Genomic DNA, 20,407 nt, shown 5'->3' on the forward strand with positions numbered 1-20,407 from the left:
ACACAGACACACACTTGACACCAGATACATGTATGTATAGACATCCATATGCTCCGTGTGCAACGACCCATCAAAGACAGACATGGAAATAATAACAGCGAGTGTAACCACACACATGCGCACACGTTCACCGATTGTGGGTAATTCTACACATATGCATCAAATCACTGCCTCCAAGTCCAACACAACAGTAAGAAGCAATGCATATGCACCACATATGCAACATACAACACGACTTTACCCCACCGTGTAAAACAACGGTTGCCTCCAGCCTCCCTACACACACACACGCACACACACTGCTATAAATCTATCATTGTGTTAATAGGCAGATTAGCGTCTACTCTGAACTGCGCTGAAGAGGATAATATCTACCTAATTTCTTCAGTCAGACAAAACAAAGCAGAGCATGTTTTTCCACAAATATGTCCATCATCATGCTCTGAGCGCTAACAGAATTCACTTCCAACCGTTTGGCATAAACAGACAGCGCTGGGCTGGCTGCACAATGCTTTAACGAAATATATGGAACAAGGGAAAATCAACCAACAGGACTGTGATGTTGATCCAAGCGAAATAAATAAATAAATAAACATGACAAAAAGAGGAAAAGGAAGAGAAATGGAAAGAAAAATTGTAATATTAGAGGAAATAAAGTCAGGCTTTCAAATCTTTGAGAGGATGTTTGGAGACAAGAAGCCAGCAGATTTGTAAGAATTAAAAAAGACATATAAATATATATATATATTAGTTATAAATTTAATTTACTGACATTAAATTAAAGTAATTTCCATATCCTAAAATTGTAAATGCTACAGTGAAAGAATAAAATGCTGCAAATCTGAGTGAGTGTTTGTTTAAAATATTATTTTAAATCCTAAGAAAAAAATTGCCACAAAAAGCTATATAAGATATAAAATTTCTGTTATTATTTCTATTGTTTTAACGCTGATTATTATTGGTATTTGAATTAATTTTTTGGCGTTTTTGTGTTATCTAGTTTTAAATGATATGTCTGTGTTATCCACCCCTGCTGTGTCCATAGGTGGATAAAAAGAGTCTCGGTGTGAGATGAAGCAGGCAGCACTGAGAGCAGACAGAAGTCAGGCAAGCTGTAATGCCACTGTACCTCTTCCAGATCTCGGCCCATAGTCGACCTGTCGCACTTCAAAGGAAGCCGCGTTACAGCACCCTTGCAAAAAGAAAAGGAAGAGGCTATTTTAGAGATGGTTTTAAACTGGAGATATACACTGATTTTTTCCCCCCCACCCCTTTTGAGGTCTGCACCGAGCCTGGGTGGCTCCATCAGATCCTCAGGTGGAGATGAAGGCACATTTTTACAAGCTTCTCTAATCCTTGACTTGTTCCCACGTTCCTCCGACTTGAAGCGGAGAAGACAATAAAAAAGGGGGGGAAAGGAGAGAGAGAAACGCGGCCTCCGGCTGCTGTATTGTGGAGGAAACATCCCTGATGAGCCAATTAGACTCGTAGTATCACTTAACTCTGGAGTTTTTAACTTGCAGAGGGTCGATATTCATAGCCACGCATGTACAGCAGCGGGTCAATTAAGGCTCCAAATATTATCACTCCGTAATGCCTGGAATTAATTACACTCGCGACTAATGTTTGTATTTTTTCCGCCATAAAAGCAATTAGGAGAGTTCCCTTCTCGCAGTGTTTTGTAAAATGTGCACTGATTTTTTTTAACACGAGGAAGCTGAGAAAATAGGTCGTATTTATTGAATCCATTTCATTGATTTCATTTAAATTGCATGCTGTTTATGCCCTTTCCTGTTGACACTTGCGTGGATTATAGAGGATGTAAATCTCCTGCTGTGTGGCTTAGAAAAAAAAGAGTTTGCTCAAAGATTAAAAACCTACTAAGGCCTTTTATGAAAGGTGTAAATTTGTTCGACTGCACAAATGCCTCAATATCCAACGCTGTTAATTTCGTTTGCTTTAGAAAAATCACGCAACGATTTAAAAATAAATAAATAAATAAATAAAGAAGAAGAAGAGAAAAGAAAAAGGAAAAAAATACCATTGTATCAATATGCAATCTCACACTCCACATTTAATAAAACATAAGGAAAAATATTTAATTCACCTGTATTTTTCATTTGTTTCTTCAATCCAAACAGCATCGCCTGTGGCCAAATATTTTTAAAAGAAAATGCCTCGTGTCTTGAAAAACATCCAAGTGAATATGAAATAAATACATTCATTAATTGCCAATAAAAATCTATGAAAAACGATTAAAATTCGGCAGCAATACAGGCATTATTTATTAAATTCAAAGTGGTTTTTAAATATTTTCTTTAGGTTTAAGCAATTTTCTCCACGCCATATAAGACACGTGCTGCTTTTTTATGATGAAAAAAATGAAACTAGTGATTCGGAATTTGGATGCAACAGAAAAAAATAAATGTCTGTGCTTCACTTTCTTTGCACTCTTCAGTCACGGATGCTTGTCCACGAGCTAATCAAACACCTGCTGCAAACCGCAGGTTATTTACGTAATTAACAGGATGGCTTTAAAATAGGAAAATCACTGCCTTCCTATCACAAGAGACATTTCCTACGTTTCGACAGTGCTTCTTTGTGTGTGTTTGATTTACAAGGAATTCCAAAAGGTATTGCCAAATGGGTTTTGTTGTTGTTGTTGTTATGTTTTGTTTTTGTTATTTTGGAGATGTCCCTGCATCTCATCACAGCCGCTTCTCCAAAACGCACTGCGCACAAATCTTTTTTTATGTCTCTATCGATCAGATGGAGATGTGATGTAACTAAACTTTTATAAAATCCTGCATCTATCTGTCACCTGGTTGATCTTTACGGGAGATGGGGTTTTTTTTTTTTAACACAAGCCCATAACGCATTTCTCTCCAACACCCCAGGGTGCGCCAGGCTCGGCAAACACAAAGTCATTATCGGTTAGATTCCAATAAGGCGAGTCTGTCAAGGAACAGGCTTCCTTCGGAGAATTTATGTCATGCCTACTAAACATGAGAAGATGTCTTCTAAGTAGTGCGAGGAAGGATAAATAACAGCGAGTCCCACAGCTGATTATATTGAAACAACGGTGCGCATTTGTAAAAAGGATTGGGGACGCAAACGTGGGGTCCCAGCAGATGCTGAGCGCAAGGGCCCATCCACCTGCTCGTACCGGGAGAGGAGAAGAGAAGCGGTTCGCTGACCCCTGCAACCCATCCACTAATTCGTGTATCAATAGTTTGCATGATCGTTACTTTAGGAAGATTTTGAGGGGGTGGGGAAGATAAAACGTGATAAGCACGAAAGGTGTGAGGATGTAAAGGGAAACACTATTGATTTACGTATCTAATAAATTTGAGGGCTTTAAAGATCAACCTGACTAAAACAAAAAAAAAGGTGGAGGTTGTTTTTCTCCTAAAACTATTTCGTGGAAAGCTGCTTTAACAAAATGTGTCTTTACTAAAAGTTACACCGGGATTCTTGTTCTTTTTAAAAAAAAAAAAATCCCAAAACATCGTTTTCATCTTCACGATTCGACCTCTGGGGGTTAAACAAAACAAAAACAAAACGGACTCCAAGTGCCGTCAAGGTGACAGAATATGTTTCTCATCACTTACAGCACGGAGCCGCGGCGAAGCTGTTGCGCAAGAGCCGCTATGGCCCGAGTGCGTAACAGCGTGTGCATGGTACGGAGAGTCTGCAGGTCCCGCTATGATTAACTGCAACCTAACAACCATCCTCTATCTTTACTGTCTTCCCCTCACGCGGACGTGTGCGCGAACGGACGCACACAAGCACACGCGCGCGCGCGCACACACGCGCGCACATACACTTGCTCGGAGCTGGACATTCCTATCCCCCCTCTCCGTACCTGATATTTATCCAACGAAACCACTTCATCCCTGTCATGTTTCTAACTTTAGAGACGACATTAAAAACCTAAAAAATAAAAAAAGGCTACAGAACGAAGAGGAACACCAGCGACAGCAGCAGAGGAATGTCGGGAGGAAATCTTCGACTGTCCTCAGCCGCTGCGGGCTCTCTGTTATCATCACTACTTTTCCTGGCCAGCCAGGATTCATTCACGGCTCCTTTGCTGTTCCGTAGCCGCGCGAGGGGCTTCCTGCTTCGGCCACACGAAGTCAATTAGCCGGTCCCAGAGGGGTGCCCCTTCCCGAGTCTTTATCGGCGCTGGGGTTACCAAAACACGCCTATAGCTTGCTTTTTAAAACTCCTCTCCGCTCTCACACCAATTACTGAGACAGAAGGCATGTGTGTAACAAGAGGCAAGGAATCATGTCGCAAGCTGTGCAAATTTTATATTAACATGTTTTTGCAAATACATAAAATGTGCTATTTTTTGCCCTTTTTTAAAAAATAAAAGAAAATGACAAATGCATTGAATAAATTTTGAAAAAGTGACAGATGACAGAGAGAGAGGGAAAATGCATGAATTGAAATACTTTACAGCAGGTTTGTGTAAAAGAGCAACACAAAAATCATGAAATCAATGTTCCAAAAAGAAAAGGGAAAGTTACAAAAAATCTGCTGCAAAATTGACTCTTAACTTAAAATATCACAAACAAGACACCACGAAACCACTGGTTCCCCCCACCACCTCCACCCACCCACCCCAACATGAACTTACACATACACCTACACATGCAGACGTACACCAACACTTTCTTGGATCAGGAACCAGTAAATACTGTGAGAGTAAACACAAATCAGGAGAAGGAAAATGAACATTTGGCCTTAAAGATGGAAAAGAAAGAAGGAAGACAGGAGGAGGCAGAGATGGAGAAGATGGAGGGGTGAGGCTGAGCGACGTACCTGCTGGGACATTCTGTAGAGGAGGTTGCTGTCAGTGCTCTGTTGCTGCCATGTCCCCATGAAGCCCGGCTGCTCAGCACTAGGCGGTCTGGTGCTGAACTGCATGGAGCTCGCGCCTGCTCCCTCAGCGCTGCTGCTAACGATGCTTACGCCACCCAGACCACTTCTGCTGCTGGTGGTGCTGCTGCTACTACTACTGTGGCTACTTGAGATGATGCTCGTGCAAATGCCAGCTGTGTCCGTGGGTCCGTTAGCCTTAGCTGGAGGTGGCCTGGGCGACTCTGGGTCTCTGCTGGGCTTTGGTGGGACCGTGTCACACTCACTGCCTCTCACATCCAACTCTGCCTCCTTGGACTTAGACAGAGAGAGGGAGAGACAGAGAGGGAGGGCAGCAGCGATGTGGGAGTGTGAAGGAGGAGAGAAGAAAAAGAAGTCAGTGAAGGTGGGTTCTTTTGGGGTTATGTTGCCTTTTAAAAAAATCTAGCTTGGTTCCTGCTTGCTGAGGAGGATAACAGCAAGAGGCAAGATGAGGAAGTAGATGTATGTGTGCGTGTGTATGTGTGTGAGGTTTCTTGGCAGCTCCGGTGGCAGAGCAGTGAATGTGGAGTTAATTCTCGTGAAGGGAGAGAGAAGAGGGCTTGTGGTGAATTTCCTCGGGGGCCTCGTCTTGGACAGGGGAAGATGAGCGGAGCACTGGAGGTGAAGAGGGACGAGGAAAAGGATGGAGGTGAGGAGGGAGGTTGATGAGAAGGTGAGCAAGAATGGAGTAAAACAAAAAAAAAGGAGGGGATTATGGGAATTAAGGCGAGGGGGTGCATGTTGTTGCCTTTGGCCTGACTTTTTTTTTCTTTTCTTTTTTTACTTTTTGCTGTAATCCATCTGTCAGTCATTTTGTACTTGGACACGGAGTGAACAGAAACACACACTTGGATGCAAACATACACAGTGGAACGCATGTTTACCTGCATGCACACACATGGACACACTCACGTAATATTTGAAGAAGAAAAAAAAAGAAAAGTAGGAAAGTAAAAGTTAAGCAACCTGGGAAGTGCCACCACCAGACTCAGCAGTGAATATCCACACAGAAATACAATCAGAAATAAATTCAAGCTTGAGAAGGCAACAAATAGTGTGCTGTAAGTACAACAGAGATATATCTTACACTCTAGACTTTAAAAAAAAACACATACAGCAAAAAAAATTGTGAAATTTAAAAATACTGTTTCACTGTTTTCCCAAAAATTTGTCAAACAACCAAAAAAACATATTTAAAGTCCAGTTAAAAAAAAAAGTCCCATAAACGTCCATGAAAGCAAACAGCCGAGCCAATAAAAAGCTTGAATTTATCTTACCATCAATTCTGTGTCTGTCCCAGCACGGTGAAGATGAGGTGTGGGAGTGAGCCACCAGCAATCCAGCTCTCCTTGCCTCCCGCTCCTCTCTCTCTCTCTCTCTCTCCTTTTCTCTCTCCCTTAGCCTCTCTCTCTCTCTCTGTGTCTCTGTGAATGTGTCCCTCTCTCAACGTCTGTGCTGCCGACTGTCCTCTCTCTTTCCCTCTCCTCTTGCCTCTCTCTCTCTCTCTGACTCCTCTGTACTCCGCCGCAGCCACGGAGGAACTGAACTGAGCGCCTGAGCGTGTGTGTGTGTGTGTGTGTGTGTGTGCGAGAGCGAGCCAGTGAGAGAGACGGTGGCTCGCTGAGTGTGTGTGCGAGACTGAGAGAGAGAGAGAGAGAGTGTGTGTGTGTCAGGCCAGTGCAGCTCAACTGAGTCAACTCCGCCGCTCCACTGTGAGATGCTCAGTGACATCGTGCTGCACACTTCGACACACTTGCACGCAGACACACACACACACACACACACCCCTCCTCTGCTAGACGCAGATAGGTGGGGGCAAGCTCCCTCACAGATCGGGAGGAGGGGAGCGTTTGTCTCCCCCCGCCTTATTACCATTTGCGCTGCGAGCGGCCAGCACGTCTCAGAGCAACTTAGTTCTCCTGTGGGACCGTCCTGCCACACACGCATATGAACGCACACAGACCCCCCCCCACACACACAGTTATACACAGTGCTAAGCAAAGGAGCTGAGTTGTTGCCTTCCATGTGAAAAAAGAGCCACTTCTGTTTGGTGTTTTCAAGTTTCTTTGTTTCAGGAAAGAAAAATCAGGTTTGTATTCTGCAAAAAAACTGTTTTTGTTTTTTTATCACAGCTGATCAACATTTTTTGGTGTTCTTTTCGTTAGATAATTATAAATATATCTTTCTCTCTCTATATATATATTTTTTAAAACAAGCAAAGATGCCAGCCTTGATACATCTTTTAAAACTCTCGTGCCTTTGTTTGATTTTCACCGACTCTAATGAAAGACTAATGGAACGCAGGCAATCTGCCACCAGCATGCACACGAACACACATGCTCACAGGCACCTCCTCTCTCTCCCCTCTCCTCCTCCTCCTCCTCCTCCTCCTCCGCGGAGGCTCTCAGATTTTAATTAAGAAAAAAATGAGGAAGAGGTTCCATTTTAGCCAAATTGGTCCCCACAGCAGCAAAGGTAAGGGGAATAAAATGAGGGATGGAGGAGTAAAGGGAGGCAGACACAGAGAAAAAGACACACAGGAGGATAAGACAAAAAAAGAGGGAAAAGATCTATGCTTCCTTTGACACAGCATAGGACACATCTCAAACAATGAAGACACCCATCTCCCTCCCTCCTTCCTTCTCCTTTCCTTTCCCCTTTTTTTTTTAAACTTTAAATCTCCCATCTTGTCTTCTCCACCCCGTCTTTTCGCCCCACTATCATTAGAGAAATGACAGACCAGGTGCCTCAGTCCGCAGCGAGAGGGAGATGTCACAGTGATCTTTTTCATTGCCGAGGAACAAAAGAGAAAGGGACACGGACAGAACTTCTCTCCTCAGCTACATTAAATGGCTTGTGATATATAAAGTCACTTCAAATTTTGTGGTAAATTGCGGCAGACAGCTTCTTGGTTGTCTGTTAAAAGCCTTTTGTACTATGTACTAATGGCGGTACACCGTTAACCTTTGCTGAGATTATCACACCGGTCATTACTGTTATGTACAGGTGATTTCTGCCAGCAGAGAGAAAAGTGTGCAGTGTGTGTCTCGCCACTTTGAAAATGTGCAATTGTGTCTTTTGTCTCAAGCTCAATTTACATCTTCGCTCCTTTCTTGCTGCCTGCCTACATCTTCATCCTCTGCTTTTTTGTCTCTTGTAATTTTTCCCCCCTCCACCTCTAAATACCTTCCGCTGCTCCCTTCCTTTTCAATTCTTTTCTTCATTCATCTTTTTGCATGCTGGCCCATGCCTTGTCAGTAGCCACGAGAAGCATTGTTGTAAAAGGCATAATGTGTCACCTCTTGTCCATGTACCACCAGCTCTGCTCTTAACAACTTATTGAAAAGGTAATGCACGAGGCTTAGGCTAATTATATTAAGTGACAATTTAGCCGCCAAGGTTCCTTTTTGCTTTCCAGTTTTTTTCTCTTCCTCTCTCCTTCTGCTCCCTCCACCCCTCCACCCCATTCTCCTGTAAATGTGCTAGTCTGTGGGTTTTTCGAGTGGCACTCAGTGTTTCAAGTCAAGCTGGTGGCTCAGCTTCTGACCTGGCTGGTTAATGGCTGTTATTTGTGAGAGGGAGGAGTGGACTCTGCAGATATTGCTCACTCTTCCTCCACATTTCTTTCCCCTCTTTTTACCCCCCTACCCCGTCCACCTTGCTTCTGCCGATAGTAAATGGTCATGATGACAGCGGAAACAAAGAAAAAAAACACAGAAAGAGAGAGAGAGAGACAGAAGTAAAAATACAGAGATGAAGAAATTTTGAAGGGGGGGGCTGGAAAGAGGAGGCAAGAGGAAATAGAAAGATGAAAAATCTGTGAAAGCAGGAAAAGGGTGGGAAAAAAGGGGATACTGGAGATCCTCAGGCTCCTTTATTAAAACTATTATTGTGCAGGACTTGAGAATTCCCCCCGGGGCAGGGGTCCATGTCGAAGCCCATATAATTAACTAGAGGCTCAGCTACGGATCAATTACCAGACAAGCAAGTGATAGCTGAATCAATGGAAGATCATCAGGCTCGTTATCAGTGTTGCAACTCATTAGAGGAAAAGTGAGGTAGAGAAAGAGGCAGAGTAAAAAAGAGGGGGTGGGGGGTAGGGGGGGGCAAGAAGGGAGAAGGGGGTGCCTGGGTGAGGCAGGAGGAGAGGGCAGAATTGTTGGCAGTGTGTTATCCCAGAAGCTGATGGGTGTGTGTGTGTGTGTGTGTGCTGTACTAGTGTGTGATGGGCTGCTTTTCCTCATTAGCTGCCACCGACTGGTGACAGGTGGGAGTCCTGTACCATGAGCGAAGCCTGCTCTGTAGCAACAGTCACTGAGGCTTGCACGGATCAATACTGGCGTGCACATGAGGCTAAAGCTCTGCCACAGCATTCTTACTCCCCAGGTACTCACAACCTCAGTCTCGGGTACAATTTTGCAATTTGAGCAGTCAGAAGGGAGGTGTCAACAATGAAGAGTCGCAGAACAAAGGAGCAACAACTATAACCAGAAATTCAAAGCAACGCCAGAGTTAATAACCTCTTTTAACAGCAAAGTGACATCTACGTATGAAGACGTTAGTTTGAACTCTTGTAGGGTTGTGCTCAAAAGTGATTTAAAAAAAAAAATGCAATCAATTTTTTAAAGTAGGGCAAAAATGAAAAAAGTACTATTAATATGCGTTGTTTCTATTTTGCATTCACCTAAGTAGAGTTGAAGTATAATGAAATGCGCTATATAAATAAACCTCCATTGCCATCTGAACTTTGAGGATTCAGTCATTTGTGGTGATGTCACATTTGCACACTGCTTTGCATGCGTTGCTTGATTTATGTTTTAATTCTGATTTTCCTCTTTCATTTGATGTTTAGAAATTGGTGCCTTTAGAGATAAATGACTGAATCCTCAAAGTTCAGATGGCAATCGGGAAACAATATAAATCTGTGACCTAAACATCTGCCAGTAACTACCGGGGATTGTGCTGATATCGTTTCAAACAACACAAACGTGTTTTCTCATGATTTGTGTTACTTTTTTCTATATTTATCAATATTATATTACATCACCTCATTAATTCTTTTACTGTTCACTTATTTTTGGCTTGTATTCTATTATTTCCATTCTGATTATATTTCAGTCTTTGTTAAAGAAAAACATATAGAGCACGTCGGGTAAAAGAGTCCAATAAGAGTGCAGAAAGTGAGATTTAAAACATTCTTGGACTCTTTGTACTTTAACTATGGCACCATCCATCACTAAGTCCACACTATTATGCCCATCAAACCTCTTAGCACTGCCTGTTTGTTTCCCAAGCACTGACATCTAATGGGTCAAATAGCCCAGAAATTGGGTGCGACAGCACTGAGTTGTTAGACCAGTCTCAAGAGAACCAATTCCCCTTACTATGCTCTTGAGAGGCAAAGTATCCAGCTTTTTATTTTCTGTGCAAAGTGAGAAAACCTGTTGAAGCAAACAACAAAGAGTACAAAACAAATACAGGGAGTCATCAAAGAGTCATAATTACGATGCTTTGCTGCTGTATTATTTTTCTGTTTTGTGTTGCTTTTTTTTTCTTTTCACGACAGAAAATCACAACAACAAAGACCAGCTCGCACAAAAACTAGGCCAGAAAGGGAGAGGACAACAAGTGGAAGGTGGAACGACATAATTTGTGCAGCGGCGGCGATCATGTGCCACAGAAACAAATGATCTCCACCAGCAGAAGGAGCTTGATGAGCACCCTCTCTTTGCCGAGCAGGATGCTGGCTGGTGAAACACTGATTCTTTTCAGGTTGTCACATGAAAGTCACATCTAGAGTTCATCCTATCAGCTGTTCAGTCATTCCCAACTTGTTTTCTCTGCTCGTATAAAGCTTTCCTATCATCTTACATTCTTGTTCGAATAATTAAAGGTAAACAAAGCTAAACAATAACATTCACGGCGAAAGAGTCGTGGAAAGTGACCAAAAAAAGGGTCAAAAAACCAAAACGTGAGTGCAGCTTTTCAGCAGTAAACTAAAGACGTAAGCAGGAGCACATGGCTAAGGGCTGGTACTGTCAGTGACCTGATTTATGATCACAGTGCATGTGACAACGAGCGGCGTGTCGATTAGATGGCGCAGGGATAGAACTGTCACTGTTCTGCTACCACTACAGGGCCACAAGACATCATATGACACCAACAGGAACAGCCCTCCACTTGTGATAGCGTTAGAGACAGACGGAGAGAAAGACGGAGAGAAAGGCAGATGAGGGCACCAAAAGGTCTGAGAGAGAATAAAGAGAGCCACATGATTGCCCGTGTCACTGATCACTGCAATCTGGGCTCCACTTATAAGTGCACCTTTGTGAGCGAAACAGTATAACAAGATGAGTCTAACGAGTGTTCTGAGTTATTTACAATTTTCAGCTGTATTTGTGGTAATATAGAAAGGCAGAAGGTTAATTGCTAAGAGCATCATTTGCTAATGCCTGTTTAGCAATTTGTGATCTAATGACATGTTATGCATAACAGCGCTCCACATCCTAGTTTTTTTTCTTCAAAGGGCAGGCTCCACTATCCAGGTCGGGAGATAAAACTACAATTTTATCAGCATCAGCATGGACGCACACACACACACACACACACACACACACACACACACACACACACACACACACACACACACACACACACACACACACACACACATATACATATACAGTGCTCATTCACATGTTCACCTCGATCCCAGCAGGCACCAGATCAATATCCTTCCTTCTCACCAAATCTCTGAACAACTTTCACATGACGACACATAAACACACACACATGCAGAAATTCACTTAAGCTCTCTATATCTGAAAATCTCAATTCAAACATGCGTGGTGTTTATATTCTTTATATTAGTGGGTCTGCAACTAGTCACTGCTTTTATCATCAGTTAATCTGACTGGTGCTTTCCTGATTCGTGATATGATACAGTTTTCGTAGTGCAACAAATAGACAAAAGTGGAGCCCTGCAGCGTGCATACTGTTGATTTAATAATTTGGCAGCGATTAACAATTCAAAATATTGAGAAAATAAAGAAAAAAACAATCAAAAAATTAAATATTACTTAGAGCCAACAGTCTGAAAGCCCAGTGATATTTACTGAGATACTTAAGAAACTAGCTAACTAGCTAATCACAGTAAACAGACTGGTGGATTTCCAGCATCTTCTTTTTCAAAACCTCTTTAAACTCTGTGTAAAGATGCATTTCAAAACAAATCATACAAGCTAGAAATTAAGTGTTTTAAGATGCTGTAAAAACTGAAACATTTCAGCAATTTTCTCTAGCTCAGTATCAATTAGTTCTGCAGCTTGCAGTTTGCTAGCTAGCAAATAACTCACACGATGACATAAAAAAAACAGGGAGATGGGATTATCTCCAGCATCAGCTACATTCACCAGCTGTTAATGGAAAAGGCTATATAACAACTTTAGTGGGAGAAAAAAAATGACTTAACTCTTTAAGTTGTATAATGATTCACAGATGTCATTGTTATGGATTGTAGGATTTATAACAACTAATTAGAGTCACTAAAGTGGCCCTACCAATGGTTTCTGGTGCTGGTGCCAACTTATCTGACAAATACTATGGCTTGTTGGAATGTTTCTATAAGGAACAAGATTTAAACTTAAATTCAACAAAATTTAGCATGACTCCAAATGCACAAATCTCTGCTTTGTCCAGTGTGATTAAGGTGGCAGGAATTAAGAGGTTGCGTTGTTCTGCGACTCGGGAAGGGAGTAAAAATATCAAAGCTGCAGCAGAAAATACTCCACACTCACACTTGGATAATTCTCTTCTAATCATCAGTAGCTCTTCTCCTCCTCCACCCTCATTTACTTCTCTTATGTTTCCCTCCTTTACAACTCTCTCCTCACCTCATCAGACAGGCCTCTGCCTCACCCCTCCGCCGCCTTCATCCCTTCAGTCCTGTCCTCTCTCACTGACCCGTGCTCCCCCCCAGTCACAGGGCATTGTGTCTCTACCTGCCAGGCTCCCTGACAGCCCCACGTCCCCCCTCACCCCTGAGAGGAGACCGCCTGCCCATCCGGAACGCTGCCGTGGCAACTCTGCCCCCCGCCACCCCCACCTCACCGTCCAACCCAATATCCACCGAACCCAGTGGTGAGAGTTTGACAAAGTCCTTCTCGACAGTGTCTTCCTTCTCTGAACCTCCTCCACACTTTTCCCCACCTCTCATTATTCTGTTTTTACCCTTCCTCTCAGTCTTATAACCCTCAGATTTTCTCCCTTCCTGACCTCACTAATGTGTCTTTACCTGTTTTAACTTTCTGCTCCCTTTTACACTCACTGATTAGCTTCTCTCCCTTTTTTTCTAAAGGCTAAAAAGATATAAGTAGTTGTTACACTGCGACCCTTTAAAAGCGTTTGTTGTGGACAATAGTAAATATTGACACCCAACAAGTATAATTAAATCTCCACTGAGACCTAATTTTGCTTCCATTTTTCATAATTTTGCATTACAATAAAAGACTGCACAATAAGGTCATTTAAAAGTGGTTCCATCAGACTAATTACTGGCCAGTTCTTTCTTGCTATATATGCACTGACCACAGGCTGAATGTCAACCAACAAAATGTAACTTCTGTGAACTATAGGTCAGGCAAGCCACCAAAATATTGTAGACAACTGTCCATGCAATAAAAGAAAAAAAATGGAGGCTTGTTTTGAACATACAAGATGTGATTTTAAAAAAAAGTTCCACAGCATATATTTAAATTTGGCCCCTTCAACATTGTCTCCTTTGGCACTTTTGGACCTACCAAAGTGTTGGAAACAGCACTCCTATCTGTATTTCATTAATTACATTTAAAGCCCTACATGGCCAGGCTCCTGCCTATAAAGGTCTTTCACATGATGTCATGGTCACTTGTGAATTTTCTCCCATATTGGATGTGAAATAACCACAAGCTGCTAGAGAAATATGTGTATTTTCCAGCTGGTTGGTGAGCGGCTGCTGGAAGTTTCTTATTGCCAGCAGGTGAAAACAGTTGTAAAGAACGTCCTGTACAAAAAACTCTTTGTGCTTGCTTTGATTGCCACGGTCACCTGTGGTTTATTTTTATGTTGGATAGTGATGGTCTTACAACTGAATAATACACCGGTTTGAAATAGATCATTTTAAAATTAATTATTATATTATATATAAAAGCTGTGGTTATTTATTAGTATCTCCTTCCTGGGTATGACTGTGTCTGCAAATGTGTTTTGAGGAAAGTCATCAGTTCACAGCTGTGCATCTGCTCCGTGGTGAAGTAATGGGAATCACGCATTATACCAGTTAACCTTTGTGAGTAAAAGGGAAGTCCACGGCTGCTTTTGATGTGAAAAAGAAAAAGAAAAAAATCGATGACTTCACAAAAGCTGAGACGTGGTCCAACAAGCCTGTGTACCATCTGAAAACTCCCCAGAAAACAAATGCAAATCCAGAAAGGAGGTGGGAACAAAAAACATGTGGGTTGCATTAGCCAGGGGAGTCTTTATTTATGGCACACACATGACAAGGAACATAACCGCTAACACCACGACAAACACACAAACACTTGTGACGCTCCTCGCCAAAAAAAACACCCAAATAAATGTCACACAAATCATTGTGTGGTAGTAAAAGCCATTCGGCAAACAAGCAGAAAAGTTTTAGGTTTATTTCAGAGAATTTCTGCTGAGGAAAAAGAAAAACGAAAAAAAGTTTGGGTTAAATTCTTCTTCTGTCTCTAACTCTGGTCTTTCTCATTTATCTTTTTTTAGCCACACGTCTAAAGAAGAGAAAAGTAGGAAGTGTAGTTTCAGAAGCAATATATTTTTTATTTTTCAAGTTCTGTAGGATGTGTGCTCCAACCAAACGATCAGCACATTAAAAAGTCATTTTAGTTTCTCTTCCTGTGAGCCCCGTGGAGAGGTTCTAAGTGTAATGCCCGTTGCTGCCCTCCCCTCCTCCAAACCCCTTGTAATTGAATACTATCCCACAGCCTGGGCAAAAATCAGCTTAGCGAATGCATAAAGAGGAAAAAAAATAATAAAAAAAATGATTATTATTCCACCATCAGGTTTCAATTACACAGAAGAGGAGGGTTAAGTGAACATGAAGTCATATTAAAGTATATAGAAGGCCACTGGCTTTGGGGTGCTTTGTTGAAAGCTCTCATGTATTAACACGCATTCTTGCACGTGGCCAAGTTACATTATTTGATTATTACAACCATAGCCACAGGTTTGGCATGCAAGCTTTGAATTCCTGCTCTCGCTTAGAACCACTTCCACCGAGAACAAGAACCTATTAGTCTGAAAACATTGATGAGAGAGAAAAAATATGTCATGTCTACATCTGGCATACACAGAGGCCAGAAACCTGACTGTGTGTGTGTGTGTGTGTGTGTGTGTGTGTGTGTGTGTGTGTGTGTGTGTGTGTGTGTGTGTGTGTGTGTGTGTGTGTGTGTGTGTGTGCAGCGTTATGCATGAGCATGTGTTCCATCTTGCATGTCTGTGTTTCATTGCTTTAAAACATTAGACACGCAGGACCAATTTAAGGTCAGAATGGGAGTGAGGCTGTATTCACACTTAAGTTGAGATTCGGAGCATCTGTTGTTCTTGTCTTCCATTTCTACAGAAATCAGCTTGTGCTACTTTTCTTTTTTATTCTTTCCTCCCATCATTTGGGTTCACAGCTCGGCTGTCTGGCCCTCTTTCTCATGCAGTCAGTCTTTCGCACTTTGTCCTCACACACCACCACACCAGATTCTGTCACCTGTCTCTGCTGGTTCAATCACTCCCAGAGAGGCAGAGGAATGGCCTCCACATTCCCAGAGGCAAGACATAAAGGGCTGTGAATGGATTGGTTGATGGCGAGGGGGACGAAACCAGCAGCTAAATTATTAAGTGACACTTTGCTTCGAGACACACAAACACACTCATAAGGCGGGAGGGTAAACGCATTAGAACGGTTAGCCCCCTGAATGCACCCGACAACTCGAGTACACGCTAACTCGCGTCAAAATCATCAAACCAGGCCTGGGGCTCTTAAAACGTCGTGGAGCCTGGGAGGCTTTCTGAGAGTGAGTGGCCCTGTCATCGCAGCCATCGCTGCCAATAAATAAGTAAATATGGGAGTGGAGCGGCTAAGCAGCATCACCACAGAGTTGACAGCACCCATCCACTGCAAGTTTGCAGCAAATAGGTATTCGCACCTGTGTTTATGTGTGTCTCTGTGGGTCTGTGTACTCTTCCAACATCTGACAAGCTCCAGGGGGGGAAGGTAGGGCCACGATCTTGGTCATCTCCCCAGCTAGAATGTGCCAAAGCAGGACTTCATTCACTTAAGTTCCACCTGGCCTTGATTTCCTGTGAACAAGGCTTGAGCACACCGGGAGAGCACAGGTCTAATTTGGTACATAAGGCGGCAGGATGATGGGCCATTTGGCCACCATGGAACCAGACTCCCATGTTAGCAGGGAGCACAACACAACTCCTCAAGTCTTAGCTTGAAGAGCTGCAACAAAATTACACAAGCACTTGTATCACTGCTATTAAGTCATCTCCTCATGTGTCCTTTCATACATAAAATATGCAAAAAATAAGACGTAAAATGACAAAAAATGGCACCAAGGGTTCATTTGCGCTGATTATAAAATCCCCAGACAAACACACAGAAACATAACAAAGCCTTTAAATAATGTCAGCTAATTTTCTGCGTCCAACAAAGCCAGCCTTTTCTCATTTCTGCGTTTGTGTCAAAGAGGCACGGACAAAGTGTCCTTTGGCATCAGTGCACATGATTATCTCTCACTCCCAACTCATAACATACGCACACTTGTAAAGAATCAATTGGTGGCACGTTTAAAAGCACCGGATCGCCCTAAGCCTGCACTTTTTGTGTCTAAACTTCACCGGTGAGGGGAAACTAAAGAAAATCAGCCAACTGACAAACTCTCGACCTCTTGTGTGGGAATATTTGATCAGCAGGGATGAGAACGCTTTGACCAGGCGTAATGGAGGTGAATATAATTTTATTCATGCTGCAAAAAGCAAAAATCACTGCCAGATGTTTTCATTTAAAACCATCATCATAAAGGAATCCTAATAAAAAAACTATTATTTTTTCTGTGAGGAAAAAAAGAGCATTGCTCCTGGAAAGATGAACTGCCACTGGATATTCCATCCATCCATTCGCTTCCGCTTTTCCTTTTCAGGGTCGCGGGGGGCGCTGGAGCCTATCCCAGCTGTCATAGGGCGAGAGGCAGGGTACACCCTGGACAGGTCGCCAGTCTGTCGCAGGGCTCTGGATATTTTAAAAATGATTTAAAATGACCCATGGATTCAAATCCTTATGCCTAGCACACTTAAATTCTTTGCATTATAACTCCAATATAAGTAGAAAATGTTATTAGTATTTCAAATTTCTATGATCTGTTAAACAGATTTTAGCTGTACCCACAGAATAACGCCGCTTCAAGCCCATGTCACGCTTGTTTTCCCATCATTATGACCACTAGTGGACACTGAAGACAATCTGGTGTAGTTAGCCTAACAATAAATGCAATGGCATGGTGATACTTAAGCAACTGTAAACAGTGTTTGTGGGCTCGTAAATGTACTCACAGTTTGGATGTATCTGTATCGCTGTGTGTACACATATGTGTGCTCGTGTATGTGTTTATCTGTGGGTACGTTCATTGTAAAGCCTGCTAATTGCAGTTGAGACTCCTTTAATTAACACAAAGAGAGGTCTCTGGGGTATCTATGGGCACTGTGAGTGTGTCACGAGTTTATATCTAGCTAACCTGTGGGACACAACAGCCTAATCAGAGCCTTTTAAGTTCTGCCATGCTTACACTGGAGGATTAACTGAAGACACACTTTAGTCGTGGAAAATGAGACAACCGAGGATCGCGCTGGTCTGGCCGACAAAACAAGCAAAGGGGGGAAAAAATAAAATAAAAACCCACATGCGCCTGGAAACACGGAACACTTTGAACCGAGTACACAACGATGCTGACAATAAGAGGTGTGTATTTTAAGGTTGTAATGACTTTATTTAGCTTGAGTCTTGCTCAACTGTAAACAAAATGGTTGCCCGGCTGTTGTTGTTTGCAGATTAATGGTTTGTGTATGGCAAAGGGGCGCCACAGGAGACATGACACAGGATATGCCTCAATCTTTCTCTCTTCCCTTTGTCCACCCACCTCCATTTTCATTTGCTCGCTCGCTTCTCTTTCCTTTTTAAAAATAACTTGCGCTCTTTTTTATTATTCCTGCCAATTTGGACAGGAGCCGTGGTCAAAGACAGATTACACTAAGTCGCGTATCAAACCTAATCAATCTTCAGCCCCTGGAAGGCATCACTCTCCCAATGAATAATTACAGCAATCCAGTTATGAGCTGCCAGTGCCAAAATGTTGCCACCACCATCTTTTAGGATGCTGGAACCCCTGGCTGATTAACCAATGAACTTTGAGGGCGCACGTTCACGAGCGTGTGTCTGTGTGTGTGGTCCCTGTAAAGACAAAGTCAGAGGCAACAAAAGATGAATGCTTCAGTCATCACAAGCACTACTGTTTTTTTGTTCTTTTTCCTTTGAGAGTTAATAAAGTCATTTGAGCTACATTAAATCCGAGTGGCACCTGGGGTATGCGGAAGTGGGAGAGCTGATATGTGGGAAAGAATGAGAGTGATCATGTGTGTGTCGATCCAGGATTTAGGTTGGCAAGGTTGCTCTAGTCAAACTAAGGCCAAACTCAATTTGGCTTCCATACATCCTTAGTATAGCTTGCAGTAGAGGAAATGTGCTACACCACCCTCTGCTGCTCTCACACACACACAGAGACACACACACACACACACATGCAACGAGATGAAGATGATTAAAAGGAGAGAAAGGTGATGTTTTGTGAGGAGGGGAAAAAGAGATAAAAGAAGGCAGAGAACGAGAACTGTTTGTGTGCATGTGTGTGTGTGCATGTGTGTGTGTGTGCGTGTGTGTGTGTGTGCGTGTGTGCACGCATGAGGGGTGGGGGGGTGGGGGGTGATGAATGAACGAATCATTGTGTTGGTGGGTGCGCTGCAATCAGCGGGGAGAAGACGCTCCAGTCACACACTGTCAGTTATCCAGCCACTGATATGTGATGTATAAAAGGACGTGTGCACCATACAACATGACGATCTTTCATCAAGAGGCATGTTGAGTAGAAAATATTGAGAGATAATTGACAAGAAACTGCTTTTCTTCCTCGTGAGAGAGGGGAGCCACTGCGTTGTACATGAGAGGAAGTCAGCGGAGACAGTAGGGAGGGAGAAAAAAAGGGGGGAGAAGAGTGAGCGTGTAACTGCAGAGCAGCTGTATTGAGCGGAGGAGGGTGTCATTTAGAAAGTGGCTGGCTCAGCAATGGCCATTAGTAGCACTGTGACACAGTGGAGTGTCAAGCAAACAGACAGGAGGAAGAACCTGCACTGATGTGGGCAGACAGGCAGATTGAGAACGGATAACCAACGGATATGTTATAATCATATGTTTATCAGTAAATCTTTACTTACTTAATCTAAAGACGATTATTAAAGTGGGAAAATATAACACAATAATAATTTATTTGAAAATGTTGCCCTTTTTTTGTAACTTCATTGTTTTTGTCTTTTTTTTGGGGGGGGGGGGGGCAGACTTTTAAATTTCAAAAATCAAATTTTGCTTTTATAAAGGTTTATTCAACATGCTCAATTCATTTTATTAGAATCACTTTATTTTTTTATTTATTTTTTGTTTTTATGTATCATATATGAAAAAACACCATCAACAGCCAGAAAAACGTTTTTGCTATAATTTCAGGCTTAAACTGTCTTAATTACCAGAGTATATGAACCAATATGACTATAAAATAAATCTTCAGAACACGGACATGAATAACACTAAATTGTTTGGTACTTGGTACTTGTAGGTGATGCTGGGCACTTGTGGTTTAGTGTATTTGTAAAGAACTAAATTTGATGAAGCAACAAGTCATAAAACACCATAAATTGCATTTACAGGTAACAATTTTAAGACTTAGATGATTACTTACAATAATATTGTTTTATTTAAAATTTACTCTGCGAATTAGCAATTTACTTATTATTACACTTATTTGCATAAATATTTCATATACAAATGTCCATTGTGAACATTTTCTCTCCAGCATGAAATATGACATGTTATTGACTCAGAATAGCCTGGTACACATAAGTCAAAAACTTAGGGTTGCATGGAGTGTTTTTAATAAAAGTGCCTCAGAGCCAGAGACATCATCTTTGTTATTTCATTTTTTTTCTTCCTCCTCAAAATCTGGCACCTCCACCAATGCAAATCCACTGACAGTTCAGTAGTCCTTTACCACATATGCAGCACTACTCCACAAGATCTTTGTATAATCACTGGAGTTCCTTTTTTAAATGAGACGGTGTTATAGATCTCTCCAAACAGTATCAGCACTAAAACGCATTATTG

General features: G+C 42.2%; 1 protein-coding gene across 8 annotated transcripts in view; it reads right to left on the reverse strand.

Annotated features, from left to right (window-relative positions):
* The window catches only part of bnc2 (basonuclin zinc finger protein 2), a 163,257-nt gene that overhangs the window by 80,819 nt on the left and 62,031 nt on the right, over positions 1–20,407 (reverse strand). For 2 of the 8 annotated variants that reach the window (XM_026171258.2, XM_026171263.2), the window contains exons 1-3: positions 6,183–6,606; positions 4,828–5,181; positions 1,130–1,192 (exon numbers count right to left, since the gene is read on the reverse strand). The exons of 1 other annotated variant lie outside the window; for it this stretch is intronic. In XM_026171258.2, the coding sequence (XP_026027043.1) occupies positions 1,130–1,192; positions 4,828–5,181; positions 6,183–6,185 (420 nt within the window). In that variant the 5' untranslated portion in view covers positions 6,186–6,606. Of the gene's footprint in view, positions 1–1,129; positions 1,193–4,827; positions 5,182–6,182; positions 6,607–20,407 lie in introns of those variants that run through there. 5 more of the 8 variants (XM_026171259.2, XM_080302980.1, XM_080302979.1 and 2 more) reach the window with 3 other exon arrangements.

The sequence above is a fragment of the Astatotilapia calliptera genome, chromosome 6 (assembly GCF_964374335.1).
Source record: "Astatotilapia calliptera chromosome 6, fAstCal68.1, whole genome shotgun sequence".
Lineage (NCBI taxonomy): Eukaryota > Metazoa > Chordata > Actinopteri > Cichliformes > Cichlidae > Astatotilapia > Astatotilapia calliptera.